The following is a 20,590-nucleotide window of genomic DNA, read 5'->3' on the forward strand; positions in this document are numbered from 1 at the left end:
TATTTTAGTGTTGTTTTCCAATAATTACTTCTCGGTGGGAATCAAAGAGAGAGAGAGAGAGATCATAGAGATGATGATAATTCAAACACAACGAACACCAATCATTTTAAATTTTAAATTTGGAGCTGTTTCTCATCGTTACTTATAATCCTCCATCATATCACTTATTATAAGAATAAAAATCGTGATCTAGCACATATAACGAGTTGCACCAACTAGCTATCAACAATCCATTTTTTTTTATAAGCAATGTTCACTTTGCATGCCATCACTGCTAAAGAATGTGGAGTCACCTGCTTGATTTGTTTCACCTCCGTATTTGTTGTCTTCATTTATTATTTTTATTCCAACATTAACTCCTACGTACAAGTATGCCAACTGAGAAAGCTCAAATATTTGAAAAATTGTTGTCTTACCTTAAACACAGGTATAGGCGTGTATTTATAGAGATGTAAAATATATTCTTGTTACAACTGAATCATGGAAAGATAGGAATAGAAGAATACATTTGAATTTAAACATTTGAATTGAAACCGATTACATATCTAAACACGAATCCTGGGAAATATTTGAACTGATCTTCGTGTAACTGCATATCAAGATTCCTTGAAAATATTTGAACTAATCTTCGTGTAACTGCTTTGTAGAGAGCCTCTTGTTGTTACTGTGGATAAGTCTCTAACACACCCCCTCAAGCTTAATTGTGCAGATGCAATGTTCAGCTTGTCACGAAGAAGAGAGAACTGAGAGGAAGATAGTGGCTTGGTAAAGATATCAGCGATATGATTTCTAGTAGAAAAGAAGCGGTTGTCTAATGTACCACGAGCAACCATATCTCGAACAAAATGAAAATCTATCTCAACATGTTTGGTTCGAGCATGAAAAATCACATTTGAGGATAAATATGTGGCACCAATATTGTCACACCAAAGAATTGGGGTTGTAGAGGGAATCATCTCAAGTTCAGCAGAAGAGAACATAACCATGTGATCTCAGCTGTGGTATTTGCTAATGCTTTATATCCAGCTTCGGTGCTTGAGCGGGCTACAGTAGCTTACTTCTTACAACTCCAAGAAATTAGATTGCCCGCAAGAAAAACATAGTAGCCACCTGTGGAGCATCGATCATCCCTACTTCCAGCCCAATCTGCATCGGAGTAGGCTTGTAGTGAAAGGGAGGGCAACTTGTGAAATTGGAGACCAAAATCCACGGTGTGCTTGAGGTAGCGCAGCAAGTGCTTGGTTGACTGCCAATGGAGGATTGTGGGCTTGTGAAGAAACTGAGCCAGCTTGTTAATTGTGAATGCTATATCTGGTTGGTGATGCAGAGATATTGAAGAGTACCAATAGTGCTTTTGTAAAGTGTTGGGTTCAAAAATGCTTCACCTTCATAAGCCGAGAGTGTTGTTGCTGTGGCCATAGGAGTCTGAACCGGTTTTGCTTCTAGCATATTGGTACGTTTTAGGATATCTATGATATATCGATGCTATGATAGAATGAAGCCCTTGGAATTTTGAATCATTTCAACACCAAGAAAAAAATGTAGAGGACCCAAATTTTTAACAGCAAAGTCATGGTGTAAATCGGATAGCAAATCATCAATAGCTGACCGTTTATTGCTTGTGATGAGAATATCGTCCACATATATAAGCATAAATCACCAATATCCTTCTTAGAAGAAGATTAGCAGTAGGAACTCAGAGAAAGAAGGATCAGCACTTTAGAATTCTCATCAAAAGAATTTTTCAATGAGTGACCAAGAGAACTTAGGAAGAACAAGAGTACTTTCAGTTTCTCAAAACAGAATTTTCAATTCTTGGATGTATTTTGATTTGCAAAATCATGTATTTATAGGCTTTCAAACTTGTTTCTATGTTTCAAAAGTTTCCTTTAAGTGTTTCCCAAAATTTTAGAAAGTTTAGAGTTCAAACGGCTATATTTTGAAATATTAGAATTTAAAAAATTTGTCCGTTGAACAGTGTTCAGAAGTTTGAAGTCGCGAGTTCAGACGTCTGAACTACTACTGCCTTCTTTATATTATGTCCAAAAAATCTTCAGATGTCTAAAGTCGTTTGTTTAGTTATCTGAAGTCCCTCCCGTGAACAGTGTTCAGATGTCTAACAACAGTGACCCCGCTTTAGTGTTTTGGACATAAATTTTTCTGTATAACTCCAAATTAGGTGTTCTTGGTTTCAAAAGAAAGATAAGAGAAAATCATACAACTTTCATGTTGAAAACATTTTAAAATAATGCGATCTTGATAGAGAAAAATTCACTTCAATGCGGCTGTATAAAAGCTGACAGCATTTGGAAGAACTCTTTTTTTGTGCTTTTCATTCCAAAAATGATTCTAACCCTTTTAAAATAATTTTTGACCTTATAAAAATATTTTTCAAGTATTTTAAAAGGTATCTAGGTCTAAGAAGTTAACCTAAGAGTTTCAAAATATTTCAAATAATATTTTAAATATTAAAGTACTTACATGAAAACTTCTAAGACTTTAACATTTTAGATTCTTGAGTCTTCATGTTTTGTTCTTGGATTGAGTCCATATTTTCTTCAAGCTTTCATATTCTTTGAGCTTCCTCACTTTGCTTTTCTTTGGCTCTTTTGAATTTAATATGCCTTGGCTTTCAACAACTCATTCATATCCTCATATTTTTCAAGGTTTCATATATCATCTTTAAATCCATGCTTTGACTCATTTAAACTTCATTTGATCCTCGTGAGCACTTTGACCTTACTTTCTCATATATGAGCCTTGAAATATCATTACTCACACAAATACATTAAATTTCACTTATTTGTTAGCATCAAAATAAGATAACAAGATTTTAACCCTTGTAAGGCCAACAGGAATTCAACATTGGATCAAGATGGACTTGGAAAGGTTGGGTGTGAAATTAGTGAAAGGAAATCACCAGGCATTCATTGCTAGCTTGGTAGTGCAACCGATCTTACGATAAAGGATCAAGACAGCTCAAACGAAAGATGCAGAGCTGGTATAGATTGTGAATAGATTTCAGGATGGGATGAAGGTAGACTTTAATGTTTGAGATGACAGGGTGTTAAGATTTCACACTAGGATATGCATACCGAATGATGCTGAGATTAAACGAACCATCCTAGAAGAGGCACATCGCTCTTTATATACAGTACATCTAGGGAGCACAAAGATGTACAGGGATCTGTGGGAATCTTTCTGGTGGTCTAACATGAAAGGAGAGATCAACTGTTTTGTTGAGCAGTGCCTGGCGTGTCAATAGGTGAAGGCCAAGCACCAGAGGCCAGCTGGTCCATTACAACCACTTCTTATTCCTAAGTGGAAGTGGGAGAACATTTCCATGAATTTTTTTACGGGATTGTCATCGGCACTTCATAGGCAAAATTCTATCTGGGTAGTTGTTGACAGACTGACAAAGATTGCCCATTTCATATCGGTTAAAGTCAGTTATTCCATGAATAGGCTGGTAGAGCTCTATGTGTAGGAGATAGTCAGACTGCACGAGGTTCTAGTGTCTGTCGTTTTAGATAGGGACCCACAGTTTACTTCTTGGTTTTGGAAGAGTCTATAGGGGCATTGGGATCTCAACTTACTTTCAGTACTGCTTTTCACCCGTAAATCGACGGTCAGTCGGAGAGGACCATTCATATTTTGGAGGATATGCTGCGGTTGTGTGTACTGGATTTCAAGGGTAGCTGGGTCAAACATCTGCCATTAGTTAAGTTCACATACAATAACAATTATCAAGCCAGTATTGGGATAGCACCGTATGAGGCACTATATGGTCGAAGGTGCCGATCTCCGTTGTATTAGGATGAGGTCGGTAAGCAACATATTTTAGGGTTGGAGCTTATTCAGCAGATCGCTGAGAAGGTCTAGTTTATCAAGGAAAGAATAAAGACAGCACAAAGTCAGCAGAAAAGCTATGCGGATACACGCCGGTGAGAGTTAGAGTTTTAGATAGGTGATGCCATATTTTTAAGGATTGCTCGGATGAAAGGGGTAATGAGATTTGGGAAAAAAGGGAAGCTAAGCTCTAGATACATAAGACCATTCGAGATTCAGGAGAGAGTTGGTCTAGTGGGGTACAGAATAGCATTACCCCCAAGCATTGTCACAGATTCACGACGTATTCCACGTGTCCATGCTGAGGAAGTACATTCTAGATCCTTCGCATGTGATCAATTACGTGTCTTTAGAGCTCGGGAATACGTTGGCATATGAGGAGATTATGGTTCAGATTCTAGACTATAAGGAATATGAGTTATGTACTAAGGGGATTTCGCTTGTAAAGGCACTTTGGCGTAATCATGCAATGGTGGAAGCATTATGGGAATTAGAGACAGAAATATGTTAGAAGTATCCATGGCTATTTGGGGAGGCTTAGCACTAAACAGGTGAGTAGAGCTGTAGGTAGGTATTAGTTTTGTATATAGGTTTCTTAGAGTAGGTCGTTTAGTTTTATCAGTTGGTTACTATTTGTTCATGGTTGGTCTTTGAGAGAATTTGGTATGGAAATTGTAATCTCCTGAGATAGTATGTAACCATAGTATTCCTCTGCCTTAAGTGAGGGTATTTAATAAATTTGGGATGGGGCTACTATGTGGGTGGTCGCCGGCTCCTTCTAGAGTCGGATTAGAAGATCAGCGACAATTCAGGGGATGTAATGGAAATCAATTAGCAAATTTTGAGGACAAAATTTTTATAGGGGGAAGATTGTAGAAACCTGAACCCGAAAAATAAAGAGAAAATAAAAAAATAAAAAAAAATTTTAAAAGGGCAAACAATAGGACTCGTCGACGAATCCCCTATTTTCGTTGACGAGTTCCCTTTTGTGACTCGTTAATGAAGTTTAGGTGTCATCGATGAAGAAATACCGAGCCACAGGAAATTTCAGGTTTCAGGTTCATTGATGAACCCCTTATTTCGTCATTGAACATCCTTTTGCAACTCGTTGATGAAGGCACCATTTCGTTGATGAAGTTGGCCGAGTCAACGACCTATAAATAGGTTTTTAACTTACTTCTTCATTAAGAAATCAAATATATATATATATATATATATATATATCTCTAAATCCGCGCCTCACCCCTTCTCTCTACTATTTTTCGCCGTTCGGAGCCCGAATTGACGATCGGAAGTCGCCACGAGGATCTAGGAGCATTTTTCTACAAATCTAGCAGAGTGAATTTTTAAACTAGGTCTTTCTAGGCATCACTCCAAAGTTGAGGTAAGGGTAGAAATGGGCTATCTATTTACCATGTAATTTGTTAAATAGGGTGTATGGGTCTGGGGATATTTAATAGTTGCTAATCTGGGATTTGAGTTTATTAAACCAAGGGAAATGTGGATTCAGGATTTTGAGCTCTGTATCGCCGTAGGGTGGGCTATAGGAGTGTCATAGGAACCTTCTCAGTAAACAGGTAAGGAGATTATTTTATGTCAGCTATTTTGTGAAATATGGACCGAATAAAATGCAGTATATGCTTTTGGGAAAATTAATGTGGATGGTTTGGTCATCTCCTATTTTTTATAAAATATGTAGTTTGAGTTAAATAAAACCATGGAGATGCTCATACCCTGTTTTCAACAACTTATGTCTTTCCTAGTTAGGTTATTTTATTTATGGTTAACAAATGAAAATTGTGTGGCATGGTAATAGTTTTTAAATGATATATGTGAACTGAATGCTTTAACTGATTTTATACAGTTTTGATATAATGGTTAGGGGCCTAGTTTTGATATAATGGCTGGGCCCGAGTTTAAATATAACGGCCGGGGGCCAAGTTTTGATATGATGGCCGAGGGCCGAGTTTTGATATAACGGCTGGGGGCTAAGTTTTGATATGACGGTCGGGGACCAAACTTTTCTGAATATTAGATTTTATATGAAATGAGTTATAATACAATTTTTATTGTGTAAATTGCCATATATGATACTAGAAACCTGTGGATTTGCGATATGTGATATTGTGAGCACAGTACCATAACTATATGTGGGCAGTGAGTGCAATCACATGGGTATGGAAGTGTGATATGGGATAGTCGATTGGAGACCTGGGCCGCAGTACTACTCCTAGGTTTTTGTCCAGGGTCCCTATCCGAGGTAGTTTCAGGTGACCATAGGTAGACACAATCATACTTACAACATTAGTTTTGACTCAGCTACAGAACTGCCGGCTGTGAGTTGAGTCCAGCCTTTGGGCCGCACAACCCGTCATGGGGGGAAGCATGCCGTATGAGTATGTGATAGCGTAACGATGCTACTTTAGTAGTCCAGGTTGTGTCTTTTATGCATATATGGGTAAATTTACTATAAATGAGTTATATTGAGCCGATAGTTTATTATTCAGAAATTATGTAATATACAGTGTAGTACAATTATTAAAATGCCATTTGCATATACAGTTAAATGATGAAATTTTATATTCACACGAGAACTCATGCTAGTCACACACTGATAATAATATTATCTGTCTTACTGAGAAGTGTCTCACCCCATTATCCAAATATTTCTTTCAGGTCCTTTACGGAATCGTGCCTAAATTACTGCGGGGCTGGGATTAGACAGTGACTAATGATTGTCAGAGCTGGTGAGACATTAGACAACAGTTTTTGTTCTTTTTGGGTTGTATTATATAGATAGATAGTTGTATGGATGTATTTGGGGGAATAGTGAGATATTTGGTAAAGAATTTTGATATTTTAGAAATCTTCTGCTAAATGATTTTAATTTTAGTAATGATAGGTACACCTGAGATTCCTTGGTTAGGGCGGGTTGCAATATATATGTGGTATCAGAAAGAGAGTATTTATATGTTTTACTAGTACTTCGGGCCCACGTGGCGGGTTGGGGCGCTACACATAATCTCTAATACCATAACTATACCGACATATACCCTAAGTGGGGTACTAGGACACTTGTCCATACTCATATTAAACAACACAATGGAAGCATAAATATATAAATCCCAAATACAATACCAGAGTTCTAATGTCACCATAACTACATACATATATCCCCAAAATTCAAAATACATCCCGAGATACAAAGTATATCCATATACATAACTGTGTCTCACAAGTACTTACCCTGAACTATCCTATCTAGTCCTGCCTTGGAGCTCTCTAGGCTTGGTTCCTTGGATTTCCTAAAATGTTAGAATTATATAAGTGAGACATTTCCCAGTAAAACGAAATAGATTATCATTAGTATGTGGCAATATGAGTTCTAGTGTATCATAAACATATCCTCTAAATAATTAACTTTAACTGATAAATCATGTAAATTTGTACTCGTATATATATATATTTGGAAAATACATACTTTTCAACATAGGCATACTTTATCATAATAAGTTTCTCTATATATGTAAACCATCTGTTGTATATATACATAAAAGAATTTTTCCCATGAATGGACAATCATATAACATCATGTAATAATCCCACATAATCGGGTTGTTTGGCTCGAATGCGGGATTTAGCAATGGCTGGCTTACCACGCTAAGTCAAACATAACGCATCTATAAGTACGATTGGCCTACCTCGCTTGGTTCGGACTGCCACGGGGTGTACTCTACTCTTCTTTGGCTCAATCGACTATCCATACACCAACACTTCCTGATTAGTGTGGTGGCACTGACTATATCTTATTAGCTACAATACCGTGCTCTGAACATAATTGGTTCATAAGGGTTTTTATACCATATAATACTGTTAATATATAATAAAATTTTAACTTGATGTCATTTTCATAAAACCTGTCATATTCATAATTTGTTTAATTTTTGTCATATCATAAATTTGTTTGAATACCGTCATATCATAAATCTGACTGAATACTGTCATATCATAAATCTGGCTAAATACTGTCATATCATAAATCTGGCTAAATACTGTCATATCATAAATATGTCTAAATAGTGTCATGTCATGATTCCATAATATTTATAACATTTCCAGAAATCTTTATAAAATCATACTTGTTCTGTATCATAAAATATTCTAAAAGGTTTATTTATGCAGTAACATATTCATTACTTATGCCAAACAATTTGAGTGATAATTCATAATATAATAATCTGTCTGGGAAAAAAATATATTTTACTGTGAAATGAACGTATAGTCATTTCTAGGATTTACTTAAACCCAAAATACCTAGTTTTCCAAAAACGTACATATAATAATAATTCAAAATTTCCAATTCCATATGCTGAATATTCAGAAAAACATATATATATTATTCCTGTAATCACGTACTACAATTTAATCAGTTAATTTTTCCATAACTAACTAACATAATCTTTTCCCTTTACCTTATCCCTGGAGTGGTGCTTAGGATGCCCAAACGACGAATTCGCTTTGGTTAATTCGTTAAAGATTGAAGCTAGGATCCTGAAATTACCTTTACTGAGCCTCGGTAATTCAAAACCGTCGACGGTTTTTCCTGAGCTCATCAAACCGTCGACGGTTTGGTCTGTCTGTACCAAACCAAATTCCCTTTTTTTCTTCTCTTTTTTTTTAATACACACTTTTCAGGTCTCTACATCCTACCCTCCTTATAAAAATTTCGTCTTCAAAATTTGCTAACCAGCACTTACACCAACTCTAGAATTCCATTAGATGGTAACCCCGCACTACAGAAGAGCCGGTAGCCACCCTCATAGTTACCCAATCCCAATTTTATTAATAACCCCCACTTATGACGGAAGAATACTGTGGTTACATCAAAGGTTTCTGGGAAACTACAAATACCAAAACAAAACTCTTCCAAAACCACTTAAGAATTAAACCAAAAAACGAAAATATTATAACTATACAACCTACAATAATCAAATATTTACTTAGACCATCACTATATACTTCAATATTAAATATCAATATGAAATACAATGAAGCTCAAGTAAGAATTTCACCAAGTTCCTTCTAGATAAGAATTAGCAACTCAAAACTTAGAAGTAAGATGGATTAGCAACTCAGAAATTTAGCAATTCGGTTGTGCAAAGATTTGAGCAAGAGCGATCTTTAGAAGAAATTGCAAGTAGAGTGCTTGAATGCTGATTGTATGCTTGGTCATTTCATTCATTGGGTTAAAGAAGTATTTATAGATTTTTTAGAGTGAGTTTCCTTGTTTCACACGTTGCTTGGAGTGTCCCCCAAATTTTTATAAAATTTAGATTTTAAAATCTCCACAGGGTCAGTCGGCTGGGTCACTCGACTGGGCCTGTTTTGTATAGGGTCAGTTGGTTGGCTAGTTGGCTGAGTTCGTTCTGGTCTGTCTAGAAATTAAAACATTTAATTGTCAATCTGCTGAGTGAATACTGTTCCTTTTAGTCAGTCGGTTGGACTGTCTAATTTATCAGTCGGCTGAGTGAACACAGTTCATTCAGGTCAGTTGGTTGGACAGTTCCATTTTTCAAAAACTTTCATTTTTAAGGTTTTGAACTTTTTTTGTTTGAAAAACTCAAATGTGACTTTTAAAATCATTTTCCAGGGTTTTCAAAAATTGGTCTCTAAGTCTATATTGTATCCTAAAGAGCTTCAAAGTATTTCATAATATATATAAACATAAAGTACTTACATAAAGACTTCTTAAGACTTTTACATTCTAAACACTTAAGTCTTCATGCTTGCTTTGTCTTCAAGCTTTAATATACTTTGAGCTTTCTCTTTAATATCCATGCTCTCATAATATTCAAGCTTTAATATATCATCTTGGAATCCATGTCTTTAAGCTTCTTTTGATCATATTTCTTTGGATTTTAAGCTTTCAATGGATCCTTGTGAACACTTGACCTTGCTTTCTCAAAGTTGAGTCCTGAAATGTCATCACTTAACCCCATATGTTAAGTTCCTCTTGTTTGTTGTCATCAAAACAAGATGATAAGCTTTGTAAGGCCAACACTTAGCTTACCATTCCTCCCAAATCTCATAACTACTTTCATTGGTGCAATTCTCAAGCATACATAATCTTCTACATCAAACTCTAGTTTCCGTTAGCTGGTATTCACATAACTTTTTTGCCAACTCTGAACTGTTCTAATTATTTCCTAGATAAATATGATTTTCTCAAAAGTCTATTGTATGATCTCTAGCCCTAAAATTTTATTTTCACCTACCTCATCCTAATACAGTGGAGATTGACACCTTTGACCATACAATGCTTCATATGGTGTCATTTCGATACTGACCTAATAGCTGTTATTATAAGCAAATTCCACTAGTGGCAAATACTGAATCTAACTACCTCCAAAATCCGGTATGTAAGCCCGAAACATATCTTCCAGTATCTGAATTGTTCGCTCTAATTGTCCATCATTTTGGGGATGAAACGTTGTACTAAAATTCAACTGAGAACCCAAGGCTCTTCGTAAACTCTTCCAAAACTAGGATGTGAACCGTGGGTCCTAATCTGATACAATGGACACGGGCACGCCATGAAGTCTAACTATCTTCTGAATATACAACGCTTCCAACATATTCATGGAGTAGTTAACCTTAATTAGAAGAAAATGAGTAGTCTTCATCAGACGGTCAACCACTACCTAAATGACGTTTTGCTCATGCAGTGCTAGTGGCAATCTTGTGACGAAATCCATGGAGATATGCTCCCACTTCCATTCTGGAATGTGAAGTGGTTGCAACGTTTTTACCGGTCTTTGATGCTTAACCTTCACTTGCTAGCATGTCAAGCACTGCTCTACGTATCGAGTAATTTTTCTCTTCATATTATTCCACTAGAAAGATTCCTGTAGATCCTTATACATCTTAGTGCTTCCTATATGCACCGTATAAAGGGAATGATGAGCCTATTCTAAAATAGTCTTTTAATCTCAACATCATCAGGTACACATAGTTTGGTACGGAACTTCAAAACTCCATCATGTGAAATATTAAAATCTGCCTCCAGTCCACTCCGCACTTTGTTCATAATCTTTATTAACTCTGTATCTTTTATCTGAGCAGTCTTAATCCTCTCCAGTAAAGCCAGGCTAGTAATGAGTGCTTGATGATTTCCCTTTACCAATTCCACACCAAAACTTTCTAGATCCATCCTGATTTGATGTTGAGTTACCATTGCTGATACCGATGCACTCCTTGACTTTCGACCCAGCACATCGACTACCACATTAGCTTTCCCTAGGTGGTAATTGATGGTAATGTCATAATCCTTTATCAATTCCAGCCATCTCCTCTATCTTATATTTAGTTCTTTCTGCTTGAAGAAATACTTAAGACTTTTGTGGTCCGTAAAGATCTTGCTCCTACCACTATATAAGTAGTGCCTCCAAATTTTTAACGCATAAGCCACTGCCGAAAATTAAAAATCATGTGTCAGATAATTCCTCTCGTATTCCTTGAGTTGCCGAGAAGCATAAGCCACAACTTTTCCTTATTGCATCAAAACACACCCAAGCCCTTTCTGGGATGTATCACTATAAATCACAAAGCCATCATTTCTCGATGGAACAGTCAGCACTAGCGCAGTAATGAGTCGTTGCTTTAATTCTTAGAAGCTCTACTCACAATCATTAGTCCACTCATACTTTACATTTTTCCTAGTCAACCGTGTTAGAGGACTCGATAGTTTTGAAAATCTTTCCACAAACTGGCGATAATACCCTACCAATCCCAAGAAACTCCTAACCTCCTGAACAGTCTTCGGTCTCGCCCAGTCCACAATCACCTCTATTTTACTTGGATCTACAGAAACACCATCTCTAGATATCACATGTCCAAGGAATTCAACTTTCTCAAGCCAAAATTCACATTTCTAGAATTTAGCATAAATCTTCCTTTCCCATAGCACCTGGAGTACCAACCTCAAATGATCTTCCTACTCCTCGGGACTCTTCGAGTAAACCAGAATATCATCAATAAATACTACTACAAAATGATCCAAATATTCATGGAAAACCTTGTTCATCAGGTCCATAAATTTCGCAGGAGTGTTAGTCAGTTCGAAAGGCATAACCAAGAACTCATAGTGGCTATACTTGGTTCGGAAATCCGTATTTGGGACATCTTATGATTTAATTTTCACCTGATTGTACCTAGATCATAAATTAATGTTAGAATAGACATGTGTTCCCTGGAGTTGGTCAAACAAATCATCAATATGGGGAGGTGGATACTTATTCTTGACTGTCACTTTGTTTATCCCTTGATAATCAATACACATCCTCATCGATCTGTTTTTCTTTTTCACGAAAAACACTAGTGCTCCCTAGGGTGACGCACTGGGTCTGATAAATTCCTTGTCTAGTAAATCTTGTAATTGCTCCTTTAATTCTTTCAACTCTGCTGGAGCCATTCTGTAAGGGGCCTTAGAAATTGGTGCCATTCCTGGGAGTAAGTCAATGGCAAATTTGATTTCACGGTTGGGAGGCAACCTAAGTAAATCCTTTAGGAATACATCAGAGAATTCCCTCACTACTGGAATATCTTCAAACTTGAATTCTCCCTCGGGTGCATCCTTCACACAAGCTAGGTACCCCTGACATCCCTCCAATAGTAACCTTTTTGCCCGAATAGCTGACAATATCTGTGGTGAGAAATGCATGCACGATCCAACAAACTTGTACTTCTACTCCCCAAGAGGTATGAACACTACTTCTTTCCTATAACAATCAATATTGACATAGTTGGCAGCTAGCCAGTCCATTCCCAAAATCACATCAAACTCGTGCATGTCAAACATTACTAGATCTGCTGGTAGTATTCTTCTTTGAATATCCACTGGATAGTTTTTAAGAACCTTCCTACATACCACTACTATTCATGTCGGCGTGGCCATAGATAGATCAACATTCAATAGCTGATCTTCTACTCCACATAATTTGATAAACTTTCGAGCTATGAATGAATGCATCGCACCTGAATCAAATGATACAATAGCTTTATGTGACAAGATAAAAATAGTACCTGTCACCACGTCTCATGCATTCTATGCGTCGCCCGGAGTAGGTGTATAAACCCGCGCCTGAGCGGTGTTCCTCTGCTAGCTTCCTTGGGGTGCTTGGTTGTTTCCCCGGAATTGTTTAGGAGCAGACGCATTACTCGGCAACGTATGATAATCTCATGCCATGTGACCAGGTCTACCACACTAATAACATACATTCATTCCAGCTCGGCATTCCCCCTCGTGCCTCCTGTTACATCTAGGACAAGTAGGGTATGATTGATTACCATGATACACTTAGCTCCCTATCTTCTATCTCTGGCCCCCACTGTTACTGTTCCTCCTCCATGGACCCTGACTTGTACCCGCTTGAAATCCAGGCGGCGTAGGCCTCTTCCTCTAACTCTATACCCCAGCACTTCTTTGTAAACCTTTTTTTATCACCATAACTTTATCCACCAATTTTGAAAAATTCTGAACGTGGAAAGCCACCACATGCTCATAGATACGCTGCCTTAGGCCTTTTTCAAACCTTCGTGCTTTCTTCGACTCGTCTGGAATCATATATGGGGTGAAGTTAGACAATTCAACAAATTTAGCTGCATACTACTGGATTGTCAAGTGCCCCTAGGTCAAGATCAGAAACTCCTCTGCTTTAGCATCCCTAGTGGTAGCGGGGACCAATCAAAGAAAATCTCTTTAAAATGATTCCAGGTTAGAATTGCGAGTTTTGGCCTCTGACCCTCTAATAGTCTTACTGATCTCCACCAACGCTTAGCCTTCCTAGTCATCTTGAAAGTGGCAAACAAAACTTTCTGTTCATCGGTGTAGAGAAGGACTGCTAGTATTTCCTCAATCTTATGAACCCAGTTTTTTTTTTTTTGCAACAAATGGGTTGGCTCTTCCTGAGAAAGTTGGGGGATTCATACAGGTAAACTATTCTATTGTGCAACCTTGATCAGCTAGTGGGCAACCCTATCCCCTAGAGTTCCATGCAATCTCCGCCATGACCTACTAGGCTACACAATGCAGTACTTGATAAGAATCACTGCCACCCATGCTGGAAGCCCCCACGTTGCTACTACCTCCAGTATTTGCGTTGTTACCCCAAGGTCCATCTTGAAAATAAGACGGAGAGCAATATTAAAATCCTTTATCATAATACGACCAACACATTCATCTAACTAAGAAACCATAAAATAAGGTTCAGTTTTATCGCTCAGAAAAAAAACTAATGATAGTTTGCCATGGTTTTCTTGAAACCGTCGTTTTAGGAAAATACAAAAATCATCACGGAATTCCTGCTTCTAGGATGCAAGAAAAAACCCCAAATTCCAATCTTAACTCCAGTAATGACTTACTAAAGTCCTGATCTACCTATTTCCTACCCTCAACAAGATTCATTCCTATACTCTGGTATTGTCATCCACTAAAGTCTACGGAACCTAACAACTTAAGCTCTGATACCAAAACTATAATGCCCCGAACCCGGTGCGGCACAGAGTGCTATTCTCCATACATAATCTCTGATAACATAATTATACCGACCTGTACCCAAAGTGGGGTACCGGGACACCTGTCCATACTCATATTAAACAACAAAGCGAAAGCATAAATATATAAATCCCAAATACAATACCAGAGTTCTAATGTCACCATAATTACATACTTACCCTGAACTACCCTATCTAGTCCTGCCCTGGAGCTCTCTAGGCTTGGTTCCTTGGATTTCTTGAAATGTTAGAATTATAGGAGTGAGACACTTCTCAATAAAACAGAATAGATTATCATCAGTGTGTGACAACATGAGTTCTAGTGTATGATAAACATATCCTGTAAATAATTAACTTTAACTGATAAATCATGTAAATTTGTACTCATATATATATATATATATATATATGGAAAATACATACTTTTCAACATAGGCATACTTTATCATAATAAGTTTCTCTATATATGTAAATCATATGTTATATCTATACATAAAATAATTTTTACCATGAATGGACAATCATATAACATCATGCAATAACCCCACATGATCGGGTTGTGCAGCCCGAAGGCGAGATTTAGCAATGGTTGGCCTACCACGCTAAGTCAAACATAACGCATCTGTAAGTACGATTGACCTACCCAGCCTGGTCCGGACTGCCAGGGGGTACTCTACCCTTCTCTAGCTCAGTCGATTATCCATATACCAACACTTCCTGATTAATGTGGTGGCACCGACTATATCTTATTAGCTACGGTACCATGCTCTAAACATAATTGGTCCATCAGGGTTCTTATACCATAAAATATTGTTCATATATAATAAAACTGTAACTTGATCTCATTTTCAGAAAACCTGTCATATTCATAATCTATATAATTTTTGTCCTGTCATAAATCTGTCTGAATACTGTTATATCATAAATCTGGTTGAATACTGTCATATCATAAATCTGGTTGAATATTGTCATAGCATAAATCTGTCTCAATACTGTCATGTCATGATTCCATATTATTTATAACATTTCCAGAAATCATTATAAAGTCATACTTGTAATATATCATCATAAAATATTCTAACAGGTTTATTTATGAAGTAAAATATTCATTACTCAAGCCACACAATTTGAGTGATAATTTTTTTTTTTGGTTTTTTTTTGGTTTTTTTTTTTTTGTTTTTGTTTTTCCAAAGAAGGCCGACACCTCCATTTATTCATTGATAAACCCTCACTTTTGGTGGAGGAATACCATGGTTACAAGACAATCAAAGGGAGAAACAAAAGACAAAACTTTAAAGGTCTCCCAAAAAACAACACCAACATCCAGCCAAAACAAAATTACAAGTCCAAGCAAAACAAAATAAAATAAGGACCTACAAAACAAATCTCATGCAACGATACAAACAAAAGATAAACAACATAAAGCATAAACCAAAACCAACAGGAAATCAGCTAAACATACCTCATATAAGCCATACCCATCTTCTCCAGTTTATAAAACCCATTGATAACTTTAGGGAGTTGACTACTATTTGTAAACAAACAATTCCTCCCCATAGCACCTTGACGAGCCAAGGCATCTGCCACTTTGTTCCCTTCTCTATACGAATGCTTTATCGTAAAGTCTACTCCCTCCAAAAAACCAATTAGCTGCTTCCAAAAATCTCACAAATACCACAAGGAGAACCTACTGGATCTTATCCAATTTACAACAATATTCGAATCACATTCAATATCAATACTAGTATGGCCCAAATGTTTGCAAATCTTTATTCCCTTTAACACAATTCTCAATTCAGCTTCATTATTTGAACAAGAAACAATATATTTTGAAAAACCAAAAACAAAAGAACCTGTATGGTCTCTAAGGATGCCACCACCACCCGCCGGCCCTGGGTTCCCTAAGCTGCTCCCGTCCAAATTTAGTTTCAACCTCCCTTGCGCCGGTTTTAGCCATCTCACACATTGCATTGTTTTAATTCTTTTATTCACAATTTGCACTTCTAGATTCTGCAATATCCAAAAATCGACATCCTTTAACTGAGTCATTTCTATCATGTTCCTACTCAAAATCCCTACTCAATACTTAATGGACAACCACACATCTGTACTACCCTCCAATTTCCCCTCCATTCTAGTCGTATGTCTCCTTCTCCACAGCCTCCAAACAACTAAACAAGGAATCAAACCCATCAAAGATCCCAATTGAGAAAATCTGGAAGCCCTATTAAACCACATTTGGACTCTTTCTTTCCAACTTTGTTGTCTAAGGAAAGGAACACCTACCTCCACCGAAACCTTCCTCCAAACTTCAGTAGCAAGGTCTCCCTTTTTTAACACATGCTCCATATCTTCTGGCGGCCTCATCTCACAACAATTACACGCCAAAGCAAGCGAAACCCCCACCCTTCTTACCTTTTCATCAACACTTAAGCACTTAAAAGCGGCCTTTCACATGCAGATAGAAATTTTCTTCGGTAACCATTTATTCCAAACCCACTTTGCCCAATCAAACTTTGGAACTTTAACTCTGATAACATCTCATGAGGACTTTGTATTAAAGCAATCATCCTTTTCCGGGAGCCATAGCAGTATGTCCGAAGAGTTTCTACGATTTCCCACCTTTTCCATTACTTCTTTCGCTTTATTATACCTTAGAATCCTCTACAAATTTTCCACATCCCACACATTATTGATAACCAAATCTTTTAATTTGATATGTGAATGTGCACCATCTGGACACTCTGCAAACAAAGGTCCCGAATCTAGAAATTTATAATACCACAATTTTATATCTCATTCTCTAACCTTCCACTTAGATTTACTTAACAGTTCGGGCATACCCGGTAGAACTTTCCTCCAAAAGGAAGAATCGGATCCATGAGGTCTGCAGAGAGCAATATGTCCTCCTTTCACATATTTAGCTTTAAAAATCTACCTCATAAAGAATTTTGAGTTAATAAATGCCAACCAAACTTCATGAACAAAGACCGTTGCACTTCCGAAATGTCCCTTACTCCTATGCCCCCCTCCTCTACAGGAACACACAATTTCTTCCAAGCCCTTCATTTCATTTTTTTCTTTTCCATCCTTAAAACCCTAGAAAAAAGAAGCAAACATACCTTGTATCTTTTTTTATCACCAGTTTCGGGACATTTAGAACAGCTAACAAATGCAATGACATACTCGAAAGCACATGTCTCAACAAAACTAGACGACCTCCTTGAGACAACAGTCTACTTTTTCAGCCCTCAACTCTTTTACTTATTTTTTGAATTAAAGGGTCAAAATGACAGCCTTTCAATTTACCATCCACTATCGGCACGCCTAAATATGTAAAAGGAAATTTACTTTCACTATAACCAGTATCTTGAAGAATTTCTCCTTTCCTCTGAACACCCAACTTTTTTGAGAAAAAAATAGCTATTTATCCTTATTCGCCCTTTGGTCAGTCCAGTTTTCATACTCCTTAATCACCTCCATTATCTGTCTAACAAATTTTTTTTTTCCAGCATTAGAAAATATAACAACATCATCCGCATACAGTAAATGCGATATAATAGGTGCACCACATGAATGTGCAAACAGTAAAATCCGCTTCTTAGACAACTTTTTTTGAATTAATTTAGAAAGAACTTCTTCCATGATCTACCACGAGCATGGAAAATCTGATCTACCACCTGCCACTCCACTTGATCATACGCTTTGTTCATAACAAGCTTTAGCATTATATTTCCGCCTCTCACCCGCCTATGTAATAATTTTGTCATCTCTTGAGCAAGCGTTATATTTTCAAAAATACTCCTCCTCTTCACAATAGCACCTTGTTCTAAAGATATTAAATCACTCATCACCAATGAAAGCTTACCAATAAGGATTTGGAGAAAATTTTATAGATTACGTTACAAAGGCTTATCGGCCGAAATTTCTCAAAATACTAAGGATCCTCTACTTTAGGAATAAGCTCTATGTAAGAGAAACAAAAAAATCGAGGCAACATATCACCTCTGAAGAATTCTCTTACCGCATCAATCACATCATTTTTAATAATCTTTCAACAGATAATATAGAAAGAAGACCCAAACCCATCCGGTCCCGGGCTACTATTCACATAAATAGAAGAAATAGCTTCATAAACCTCCTCCTCAGTCGGTTCTTCCCTCAACCGACCTATAGACTCCTCAGAAACCACCGAATGGATAATACTATCCAGATTTGACCTTTGCACTGAACTATTTTGCCTCAAGAATTGCTCAAAATAATTCACAACCTCATCATGGACCATCTGCATATTTTCCAACACCGAACCATCAAGAAGCACCATTGAATTTACGCAAGAGTTACGCCTTTTTTGGGTAATCACAGCATGAAAAGGCTTTGAATTCTGATCACCATCAATAAACTATTTCATCTTTTCTTGCTTCGCCAACCTAGCCTCTTCCCTTCTATACCATACCTCCAACTTAGCCTTAGAAACAAGGAACTCTTCTTCAACTGATTCCGAGTACTCTATCTATAGTAAATTCTCATATTTTTCCACCCTTTCCTCCGACTCTTGAATAAAACCACCAACATAACCAAAAGTCTATTTATTCCACACCCTAAGTCTTTGTTTTAGCCTTTTCAATTTACCCACCAATTTACACAATCCTGAATCCGCCACAATGTGTTCTCTCCAAGATGATTCAACCATCTCCAAAAAATCCCCATGCGACGTCCACATGTTCTGAAACCTAAAAGGCGCTGGCCCATACCTCTCCATACTCACACACAACTGTAAAATGATAGGAGAATGATTTGAAGTATTTCTTTTCAACAAAGATTTCTTAGCTTCACCATATTTTATAGAGAAAACATTATTAATCAGCACCCTGTCCAATTTTGACCAACTTCTCATCAAACCTTGTCAGCCATTACACCATGAAAATTGACTTCCTTCGAATTTGAGGTCCAATAATCCACATCTATTAATACAACCATTAAATTCAGCCATAGACAAACTCAAGCGAGGTCTACCTCCTACCCTTTCCTCATTTGACTGAATTACATTAAAATCCCCTATAACAACCCAAGCCACATCAAAACTCGACAGCCCCTGAAACTGTTCCCAAAATCTCTTCTCTCAATATGATAAAATTTAGCATATACAAAAGTAAGAAGCAAAGAGCCTCTATCCTCTGATAACAAAACTGTCACACATTGATTTGAGGCACCCACCCAATCCACTTGGACATCATCTTTCCAGGAACAGCCAAATCTTCCCACCTTCCTCTACATTAGAGTAAAAGTTAGTAAATTGCAAATACACCGCCCACCTTCTTATCTTTTTTATATCTTGAAAAGATTCTGAAACTGCCAAAATTGAAACTTTTTGATCATTCACAATTTGTTTCAATCTTCTCTTCGACGTGCCCAACCCTCTTATATTCCAAAACATAATTTTATCCATCATAAGTTCAACTTTTGAGGCACTGCCTTAGCCCTCTTAGACTTTATCACTTGACCATCATCTTTATTTCTTCCTTCTAACTCACCCACTGTCACAATACCTGGATTAGAGTGATTTTCTTTTTGAGTATCAATGCAAACCTCCATATCTCCCTCAGACAACACATCATAATTATCCCTACACACGACACCCTCCACATCCCCCTCTTTCTCATACACCTCCTCCACCAAAATCACCTCCCCATCCTTGTCTTTTTCAACTTTTTCCCTCCCCCCTTTATACACAACTCTGATTTCCTAGGTAGACCTAGAACAACCTCTCAGTTTTACTTGCACCCCTACCACCCTTGACTTCTGGTCTTGACAACGATCAGCTTTCTCTCCACTATTTTTCTCTACCAAATTAACTTCATCCACTTTTTGAGAGCCCACATTATTAACCTCATTCACAATTTCTTTATTTATCTTAATCCCATTTGACGGACCACTCACGTTTCCATCCTTCTTCTCCTCTACCCTCTGATCCTGAATCTTCAAAACAGGACCTTCCTCTTCAACTATCATATTCTCTATTCTACTCACTTCTTTCCAAACCATCTCATCTCCTTCCTTCCTCATACCTATCTTCCTTTTATCCTTAGGCTTAACTCCAAACCGACATACTACTTTAGTGAGACCTTGCCTACAACATTTATTACAATAGAAACCCCTCTTCTCATATATTACCCTTTTCCAATTCTGC

General features: G+C 37.2%; 1 protein-coding gene across 1 annotated transcript; it reads right to left on the minus strand.

The window, feature by feature from the left end:
- Positions 1-1,054: 1,054 nt before the first annotated feature.
- Positions 1,055-20,412, minus strand: LOC131148439 (uncharacterized). The gene is made up of 4 exons (XM_058098138.1): positions 20,290-20,412; positions 19,618-19,671; positions 3,597-3,711; positions 1,055-1,311 (listed from the first exon to the last, which is right to left on the minus strand). The coding sequence occupies exons 1-4, from the start codon at positions 20,410-20,412 to the stop codon at positions 1,055-1,057; spliced, it is 549 nt and encodes a 182-aa protein (XP_057954121.1).
- Positions 20,413-20,590: the final 178 nt, after the last annotated feature.

Source organism: Malania oleifera, chromosome 2 (assembly GCF_029873635.1).
Source record: "Malania oleifera isolate guangnan ecotype guangnan chromosome 2, ASM2987363v1, whole genome shotgun sequence".
In the NCBI taxonomy this organism is placed as follows: Eukaryota; Viridiplantae; Streptophyta; class Magnoliopsida; order Santalales; family Ximeniaceae; genus Malania; species Malania oleifera.